This window comes from Chironomus tepperi, unplaced genomic scaffold (assembly GCF_022539635.2).
Source record: "Chironomus tepperi strain 1889 unplaced genomic scaffold, CSIRO-AGI_Ctep_v1 contig_85, whole genome shotgun sequence".
Lineage (NCBI taxonomy): Eukaryota > Metazoa > Arthropoda > Insecta > Diptera > Chironomidae > Chironomus > Chironomus tepperi.
In genome coordinates, this window is record NW_027226207.1 from 6459969 (window position 1) to 6470562 (window position 10594).

At 31.5% G+C, this 10594-nt stretch overlaps 1 protein-coding gene across 2 annotated transcripts in view; it reads left to right on the forward strand.

Moving 5' to 3' along the window:
- Nucleotides 1-8231, forward strand: part of LOC139086632 (homeotic protein ultrabithorax-like) — a 107310-nt gene extending 99079 nt beyond the window's left edge. For both annotated transcript variants that reach the window (XM_070635164.1, XM_070635165.1), the window contains 2 exons: nt 7579-7735; nt 7858-8231. In XM_070635164.1, the coding sequence (XP_070491265.1) occupies nt 7579-7735; nt 7858-7987 (287 nt within the window). In that variant the 3' untranslated portion in view covers nt 7988-8231. The remainder of the gene's footprint in view (nt 1-7578; nt 7736-7857) is intronic.
- The last annotated feature ends 2363 nt before the right edge of the window (nt 8232-10594 follow it).

Genomic DNA, 10594 nt, shown 5'->3' on the forward strand with positions numbered 1-10594 from the left:
TAAAGAATAATGCGCTAAAATGAAAATAACGAGAATATGTTATCAGCAAATAAAAACGGGCAATTCAAACAGCCACAGCATAACTTCTTCTTAACATCAACAATATTATGTGCTATAGAGCATCAAAAAAAAGGAATAATAATAATATTGCATTGAATTGGGAACAAGTAAGGAATGCCTTTTGTTTCACATTCCATTCCCTTAACTGATTTTTTGATTGTGGACTGCTTTGTGTATGGAATGGGGGAAAGGAGATGAAATTGAGTTGAATCTTATAAGGAAATGGACAATTGGAGTCTTATAAGACTTGTTGGGATGGTAGTTGAGTGGAAAGTTGAGGGTTTGTGACTAAAGTATGCTTTTGGTCAATATCCGTCAATATGCATCAAATTTGGTGACATCCAGCACTGTGCCAGAGTCACAACAGCCTTTAGATATTGCTTTGCCCATTTTCTATGCCGCATGTCTTTCAGGAACTAAACAAGACTGAATACTACACTTCTAAGCTACCATAGTCCCACTAAGTGCCATATTAGGAACCCTAGGAGCTGTACATCCTTATTTATATACTGTGTGTCTTTCCAGAAGTAAACTTGACCTAAAATTTCTGTTTAAAGCTACACTGGCCACTTCAAATGCCTCATTAGGTACCTTAGGAGTTATACAAGCTATTTTAAGTAGACCCAACCTTCAAAAGCGTCCCAATCATGCAAAATAAACAGCCATACCCAACATATGCCCCACAACACACAACTACATCCATACCATTCCCTTCAAACCATAAAAATCGCAGCTCTAATTAGAATTTTTATAACTTTTTAGTTCTAAAATGTCAAATCTATGAATAATCTTATTGGAATCACATTGCTGTTCATTTTAGCACATGGCATCCATCTGACTTTCATACATATAATTCTAAGTCTGCTTAAAATGCCATTAAATAAGCAAAATGTCACACAAAACAGGCTCAAATGTTTTAACACAAATTTTTAAAAACTGCATCTACATAAATTAAGTTAAGAATTTCAATTCCATAATTTTTAAAAAAATTCAAAAATTTCCAAAATTTGAATAATTCAAAAAAAAAAGAACTAGAGAGAAATTTTATAATTTATTAAATATTTAATGAGGATGTAACATTGAGTTATATTCATCGTGTGGTTATTTGCTTTATGTCAAGTTTGAAATTGAAATAAATAAACACATGCTATATGGCAGGCAATGGGAAAAAATACTGAATATATTCAAGAGAAGAAGATAATGAAGAAATATTTCTTTGGGTTCTTGACATGATTCGGGTACGGGGAAGGTTTTGTGAGAATATTTTTCCGATGATTCGATGGGAAAATTGAAGATTTTCTCAATTTTTACAGTCTTGAGCCTTCAATTCCTGATTTTTCCTCATTTTATCAGCATCAAACCATTCAATGTCATCCTCCCAAGCTCACTTACTCCTCTACATGCACATTCCCATCACACAACATTAAAAAGTCCACTACCTTGTTGTTGCAACTAGTTGAGACCGATGTAAATCCATTTAAGGCTGAAAATAGATCAATAATTTATGGTTTTTTTGTGTAGAGTTGAAAAAACACAGCAGTAGCTGCAAAAAAAAACAAAAGCAAAGGTAATTGTTGGCGTGCTGAATATATAAACTAGAGGTTTTTTTTCTCCCTATTAAGCGATTTTATTTCTGTTCTTTTGCTGCTTGTTGGTAGCTAACAAGAAAGCTTGTTATGTTTTAGGTAATATAGTCACTTGGTAGAGTTGTTTAGTACAGTCAGTATAGCTATGAATGAGGAGGAGGAGGGGTTTTGTAGTGATGATGTGTGTGATGAATTGGGACTTTGAAGATGGTGGTTGATTAGTGACTAGAATACAGGTGATAAAGCGTTTGAAACTGAGTTTTGAGCTTGATTATTTAGTTATTTGACTAGGATGATCATAAAGACCTTCAGAGCTCGAAGGAGACTCAGATTTTGTCAAGTAGACTCAACTCCATTGAAAATCCGAGTCGACTTCAAGCTCTAGAGCCAGCATCGCATGTATAAGTCGTCTTAAGTCGGCGGTAGTCTTCAATGCCTCCAAAAATATCCAAATCCATGCCAATTCTCGCGATTCCTAACTGTCGCCACTGATTCCCTCCTAACTACTCCACTCAACAGCAAAACATTCCCCGCTGAAAATAATTTATTTAATCAAAAAGTTTCTATCAACACGACGATTGAGAGAAAGAAAAGAACTACAAAAAGCAAGTCAGCAAGTAACTAAAGTACAAAAGAGGTAGAGAAGGAAGGAAAAAAATATAAAATTAAAAAGCTAGCGATTTTCATAGTCAGTCAGTCGGTCCATAAATGAAACTAAAGTTTAATATAATTCAATTATACGATATATTTCTATATACAGGCAATGATCTCATGGTTAACAATTGAATTGAGTAAAAAAAAAAAATTACAAAAGTCCTCGTGTTATTGATCGAGGGACTTAAGCGCATTTTTGTCCCAGCGATCAGTAATTGATTAATAAGTCACTTTCAGACCTAAAAACCAAGATCCAGTAAGATGCAGGTCACTTCCAGACCTAAAAACCAAGATCCAGTAAGTTCCAGGTCACTTCCAGACCTAAAAACCAAGATCCAGTAAGTTCCAGGTCACTTCCAGATCTTAAAAACAAGATTTATATAAAACTTCCAAAAATTTAAGAACTTAACGAATTTTCATAATTCAAACCTCATAACGGTCAAAAAAAATTCAAACATTGTTCAGTAAACACTGTAAAAACATCAACAAACGTTGAAAAACACTGTTAAACAATGAAAAAATGTGTTGTTGTTTTTGTTGTTGTTGTATATGAAAATGAAAAACTGTTAATTATAGTATTTATACGTTGATTTGAAACTTCTAAATGACCGATAACCCAATAACTTAATAGAACGAAGCTATTAAAACAAACCAGAGCTCTCTACGATGTCTAGTTTTCGAGATCTCGCGTTCCAGCCGACCGAACGAACGAACGAACGAACAAAGTGTCTTATTAAGCTACCTTTTTGAAAAAAATTTCAAAAATGCGCTAAAAAGAGTCACACGGAGAGGAATGACGATGTAGAAGTAAAAAAAGCAGTGCAATAATAGCAAAAAATTGATTTTTTTCCTACCAAACGAGAACGAGGTGAAGAAAAGTCTTTCAATTATTTTTCATTTTTTTATTTATAAAGTAGAAGGTAGATGAATATCAACCTCCATCTATAGCATAATACATAAATGCAGCACAGTTAAATGGGATTTTTTCTCTTTCTTTTGTTGATGATCTTGAAACTGTGCTTTTTGAGAATATATTGCAATATGTTTTCAATTTACCTCGCATATATGGAAAGGACTCGTCTATCAAAATACCACCATTAAAAACAGAAAAAAAGAGGAATAAGAAACCTACGAGCATAAAATATGTGTATGTTGACTTTCTTGTCTCTTTTTTTTTCTCCTCATGCTCGCCATGTTTTTCGATTTTTTTTTTGCTTGGCTTTCTTATGTTGTTGCTTTGTTGCAATTGCATGAAATGTCGCGGATAGCCCCTTAGGGGGGATTTTGGATGGGATTTTAGTCTTGGTTTTAATTGGAATTGGATGGAGAATTGAGTAATTAGTTGCTTACTTACTTATCTACCTTCCTGGCTTCCTTTGCACTTACTTACCTTTTTCGCTGATTGTACAGATCAATAATGATCTACGACCCCTCTTATAGGCGTTAAAGATTGTGAAAATTGCGATCCATGACCTCTCTAAATTGATGACTGAAGCTAGTCTTACTGCTGATTTTATAAGTAGCTGTACTGTTTGATTAGTTGTTGGCAACAACTTGAAAATTACAGTACAGACTTACTGTACAATTATGTATATTTTGAATGAAATCATTGATTATTCTCAGTCTCGATCACTTTTTATGACAGTTTTTGCAATGGAATCCAAAGCGTTTATGTAATGTCTAGTTGTAAATTTGAGATTTGAGGATGATGATGCGTCATGATGTTCTAAAAGTCGACTTGAATTTTTAATGCTGTCGAATCGACTTTTTAATACAAAATCCCAAAATACTCGACTCTATACAAAATTCTAGTATCCTATAAGCTCCTACTAGCTTCTACAAGCTCCTACAAGCTCTACCTACAAGTTAACAGCCTCTAAAATCAGCCTAAACCCCCAACAATCCTGACAAAATTCATCCCAAGGAAACCAGCCTACAACAAGCCGTCCCTATCTCTCTTGCGCAAAAATTCGCCAAAAAAAAAAATAAAAAAATACACGAAATCTCATTCTTATTCCAGAAATAAATATCGAACCGCGACATCAACACATAAATCAATAAATACACTAAAAAAAGAAATGAAAGAGAGCAAAAATAAATAAAACATACTGAATAAATTGCGAACTCGTTTTTCATATCACAAAAAAAAGCAGCAAAAAATAAATGCAAGCAAACTTGTATTTCTTATTTCTTACACAATTTCTTATAAATATATAAAAAGAGCTCAACTTGAAGATTGGTCGAATATGTATTGTGTGCATAATGCAAAAAAATAAAGAAAAACATGAAGCAGTCTGAAATAAATTAAAAGCTACGGAGAGAAAGAGAAAGAAGCACAAAAAAAAAAAATAAAAACTTACATGCCGCTCTCGTTATATTCGCTTATGTGTGCCGTTTTTCTGCTAATTTATTTTAAACGAATTTTAAATCATTTTCTTTTCCATTAAGCATGCATCGAATGAGGAGGACATGAGAGACTGGCCTAATAATAATAATAATAACAACAGAGACTGAAAGGACAGCATAATTTTTAATTTCTTTTCATTTCTTCATTTAATTCATTTTTTTATTCGTCGTATCTTTTGCTTGTTTCTCATGTGCAACTCTTTTTTTGTGTTGTTGTGTTCTTTATTTCCTTTTCAATGATTTTGGATACTTTTTTTTTGTTGTGTTGCTTGCTCTCGTGCAGAAATGAAATATTTTTTGGATATCTTTTTGCTGATTTTTGTGGATTTTTATGCTTTATAAGGTTGATTTGTTGAGGATTTTATTGAATTTTGAGGTAACAATATGAAAATGGGATCAGATAGGGCTGTATTGTCATTAATTTGTGGAATTTGAGTTAAATTGACAATTCATTCATCCTGAAGAGCAGTTTACTCAAATAGCAAGCGCGTACAGTTTGCTAGTGCACCGCTATTTCGCCATATTTACGGTAAGGTGCAAAGTTGCCCTTACAACATCGTGACGGCTGATTTTGAGCGGTTTGAGTTAAATTAATGATCCATCTATGCAGAAGAGTAGTTAACTAAAACATCCAACATATAGTGTTTGCTAGGGCACTGCTAGTTCGACATATTAACGATAAGGTGCAATGTGGGCCTAATAACATCGGTACTGCTGATTTTGATCCATTTTTACGGTCTGCAATTATATAGATGCATTTGAGGATGTGAATTTGAGTTAGGAAGGGGGTTGGGTGCTTCAATTAACAAAATTGTAGCTTCACATTTGCACACAAATGCAAATGATTGAAAATATCTTTAATTATAACTATTACCATGATTAGCGGCTCAGTAAGTCTCAATTTAATCAACTTAATATAAATTTCGACCTAAAGCTTTGATTATGATTAACCACGATTGAAACACTTGGACCTCGTAATGAGTCAAAATTACGTGAACTGCTTAAAAACGACTATTTCTTGCTCATTTTCACAACAAAACTTGATATTTGCTAAGCTTGTAGCTCCAGACAGTTCGAGAAAAGCAACTAAGTTGCCCTCAACTAATTAAATTGATTAAACTTCAGAATTTAGTCCATTGAGCCTTAATGTTATAAATTCCCTCGAAATTAGTGTCCTCATTGACATTGACTCGTTCATAGTCTCTAAAAATACTTCTTTTACTCAAAACAGCATCCAAAAAAATCCACAACAATCCCCATACTAATTAACATCAAACCTCATAATTCAAATAAATCCTTCCTCACACACAGCACAAAAAAAGACATAAACTTCATTAGTAAAACATTCAAACAATCGCAATTGAAGTCAACTCTCTTTCCCCTTCATCTCACAACCTACATTCCTTTTTTTGTTGCTATAGTCCCCAAAAATTTCACAATATAAAGACAGAAAAGACCGCCAAAAAAGTTTTTCGTTGATCTACAATGAGCTATAGAGGAAAAAATAAATACAAGAGAACATAAGAAAAGTTCTTCATTCTTTCAACTTCTTTTTTTGTGTATGTTATCGTGGAAACTTTATCTTACAGACTGTATTATCGCAAGTCAGCACATTAATAAATCACAATTTAGACATACACATGAAAAAATATAAAGTTTATTTTCTTATTCAAGCTACAAAATATCTTAATTTTTATTATATTCCATCGTTCATCTTTTTGGATGTTTTGGATGAAGAAGAAGGCATGCAAAAGAAGATGAAGAAGAAATCCAAAATGAGTGGAGACAAAATATGTAAATTTTTTATTCGGTGATTTTATAACTTAATTCATAAGAAAATGATACCACAAATAATATTAATGGATATATCATTCCAATATGTAAAGATAGATCCAACCGCAGCAAAATATACCGTCAATATTTGCCATTCATGGTATCATCATCGACACATAAACATAGAAAGCGAGAGAGAGGAGGGAATATGTGGCAATATTATTCAAATTTTTGATGGAGATGAGAATGTCTCAATTATAAAATTTATTTTAACATGTTGAACCCTTGGGGGGAATTTTTGGTGGAATTTCGATGGATTTTAATGGGATTTTGTGGTTTTCGGTATTGGAAGGTATTTTGGTTCCTTTACTTAGTTGAATGAATGATTGAATTGTTGTAGTTGATCGTTCAGATCATCTGAGATCCATCAACTCTCACAGTTAGCGGTTAAAGCTAGCTACTCATTGCCAATTGACAATATTAAATGCTTTGCTTTTCCTAATAGGCAAGGAGACCCTTTTTAAGTACCATAGTGGTCTGTCTGTTTCATGAAAGCTTGATATTTGCCAGTTTGGGTGTCTCTATCAACAGTTTGTCTCTAAGAGCTCTTTAAAGGGAGGAACATGGAGTAGAAAAGGCCAAATTCGATCAAATCCAGCTCCAGACTAGAATCAAGTCAGTTTGGACCTTAATCTTCAGTCAAAATTAAGCCATGGATATTTTGAGGATGTTAATTAACGACTAACTTAATTTGAGAATTTTAACGATATTTTGGATACTTAAAGCTTCAATTTTGGTAATTGAAACACCAAAACCCCTTCCAAACCCAAATTCTCATCCTTAACTCTTATCACAAAATCATCACATCATATAGCCCATCAGTAACTTCTTAAATAACACTCTTTATGATAATCTTAATACTAAAATCTGACACTAACTTTTTATTTACATTCCTTTCCCCCCACTTTAAACATAATACAGCACACAGCATAGGAGCAACAAAGTCAATTTCAACAGTCATAAATGTCTAGAAAATGATCTCATTTTTTAAAGCTTTTTATTAATCTCCAAAAATTCTTATTTTTTTCTCATAATAAAGGTGCAAATGGATTAAGAAGACGAGGCCGCCAAACATACACACGATACCAAACGCTTGAGCTTGAGAAAGAGTTCCACACAAATCACTATCTTACTCGACGACGCCGAATAGAGATGGCCCATGCACTCTGTCTTACCGAGCGGCAAATAAAAATTTGGTAAGTATTATTGGATATGATAAAAAAGAAATGTCAGGCATTATTTATGTGGAATGTCTGCAACCAGAATGTATTTTTATTATCAATTTACTAAATGAATTCCCAATTTTTCATTAAATCAGGTTCCAAAATCGACGAATGAAATTAAAAAAGGAGATACAGGCCATCAAAGAATTGAACGAGCAGGAAAAGCAAGCACAAGCACAAAAGGCCGCATTAGTTGCGCAAGGTCATTCGATAGAGGGAACTTAGTTATTCTACAACTAATAGTCTTAAATTTTAAATTTTTATAATAATTAATAATTAATGATAATGAAAAAGTAAAAGTAATAATAATAATAATAATAATAATAATTATAATATTAATATTAATGAATGAATGAAAATAAATTAAATTTGTAAAAACAAAAAAAAATATTGAAAAAAAAAATTATTAAGGATAAATTAAAAAGGTAGAGGAAATGATAAAGGATTTCTGCTTGGGTGTGTTGGGTTAGGGGGGACTGGGGGGTAGTCGGAAAGGGGGTTAGAGTGTCTTTATGATTTTATTTATTTGTGCTTAATGATATGGAGTACATAAGTGAAATTAAGGTGTAAATCTCATAATTTGAGCTGAAATTTCAAATTTTTGGGTATTTTCAAAGTTTTTTTTTGAATTTTGACTAGTTATTCAGTGCTCTTAGTGGACTCGAATTTCATATGGAGTCTTATTGACTGAAATTGACTTTTCCATACAATATATGGGCTCATTTCAAACTCTAATGTACCAAATCTAGTCATTTAGGTTGCCAAGGCTCATTTAAGATCAATTGAAATTTGAATCAAAATTTCAAATTTTTCAAAAAATCTCAAATTATTCTAAAATCATTGACTAACTTTTAGAACTCATCCCCACCAAACCTACTCATCATCCCATCACCATACCCCCCTCCATCCATCAAAATCCATCTCTCAAAAACCCCAACTAACAAAGACCTCAAAAATCACAAAACAATTTCTCGACATTCCTCTTATTTTAAATAAAATGAATGATGAGAAATGTTAAAAAAAAGGTTTAAATAAAAGAAAAATTGCCGATGAATATGAAACTGAGAAGAAAAAAAAACAGGTTGAGGATTTATATCCAATATACCGTAACAAAAAACAGAAGTTTAACGAATTTATTTATCAGAATTTCATTTTATAATAATATCGGCGTGAAAATAAATTGCTTTTTTTTTAATGATGAATCGTGATGGATTTTTGATGAGATTGAAGGAGATATTCGTGGTAATGAAGAAGTTGATTTTGAAGAGTGGGGGATTTTTGTGGGTAAATTTTGAATTTTATGGGAACATTATTCATTGGATTAGGATGAGTTGTTGTTTGAGGTATCAAATAGCTGCTAGTTGATCATGTTAAGCTAGTTTTGAGAGGGTTTAAGATATTTTGATGGCAATTTCAATTAAAGTTGCTATTTTAACATCAAATACCGCTGTTGCTACAATTTAGGAATCTAAATTGAATTAAATCAGTTTGATTTTAGTCCAAAAAGCTTCAATTAAGTCGATATTGATCTTTTTTGAGTCCTAGTTGTCCATCAAGCCAGATGAACTGGTTTTGAGGGATGTTAAGCAGTTTAAATGGGTATATACAAAATGAATGCCAATTTATCATCAAATGAAGTTGTAGCTCGTAGACAGAGATCCAATTCGATGCAATTTGGTTTGAATCTAGTCTTGTAGACTTCAATTGAGTTAATTTTGATCATTTTGGAACCCCTTTTGGTCATTTAATGAGGTTAAATTGATTATTGTCAATTTTCTTAATTATTGATCACTGTAGACTTAGTTTATACACTCTTTACATCCTTTAAATAGTCAATTTCTATTCAATATATGACTATCGAGGGTATCAATACAGTAATTTTGATAATATAGGTCAATTTTGACATTATACTCATTAATGTTCAAGAATTGAAGGTTTAAGACACTCAAATCCTTCTAAGACGTCATTAGACCCCCAACAACCCCTACAATACACCCATGAAGAAAATCCTTAATAAAATCTAAATGAAGAAATAATGAAAGAAAAAAAAAAGTCAAAAACAATGAACAATTTAAATATTAATAAATGAAATATTTAGTGCAGTCCTCTTTCTCTCTCTATTGCTTACTATAAATGAAAATGATACGTACATAAACAAAAAAAAAATAATTACTGAGTGTACAATTTTAAAGGAAAAGAATTTTTTTTAAAAACATTTTAATTTTTTATCAAATGAATGAAAAAAAAAATGCTTATCCTCGCTGCATCAGATATGAGCTCCATAAAATACATGAAAAATCACATCCGCATTGAAATTAAAAATTGAAAAAAATATAATGCAAATGCAGATTTTTTAAATATTTAAAATGTGAAGCTCAAATAATTATTTTTTTTTATATTTCTATAATTCAAATCCCCGACTATCTCTATTGATAATGATCAGATGTGCAATCTAAGTTTTTTTTTTTTAATATTATTTGAATTTTTTATTAATTTTTTGCAATATTTATTTTACTTATGCAGCTATTTTCCTATGTTTTTTATGAAAAAAAAAAAATAGTAATAATATAACAATTTAATGATTATGATAATTATAATAATATTGTGTAAAAAAAAATTTAAATTAAATTATAATTGATAATCATGACTGCATCTATCCCTCTCTATTACTAAATCCATGCAACTTTTTTTTATTTTAAATTTTTTGTTACAATTTTTTATATTAAAAAATTCTTTCTATCATTGGCTATTGGCTATATAACGGCACGTGGATGTCGCATGAGATTAGGATGAGATAAATCTAGTGCATTTTTTGTTTAAATATATTTTTTT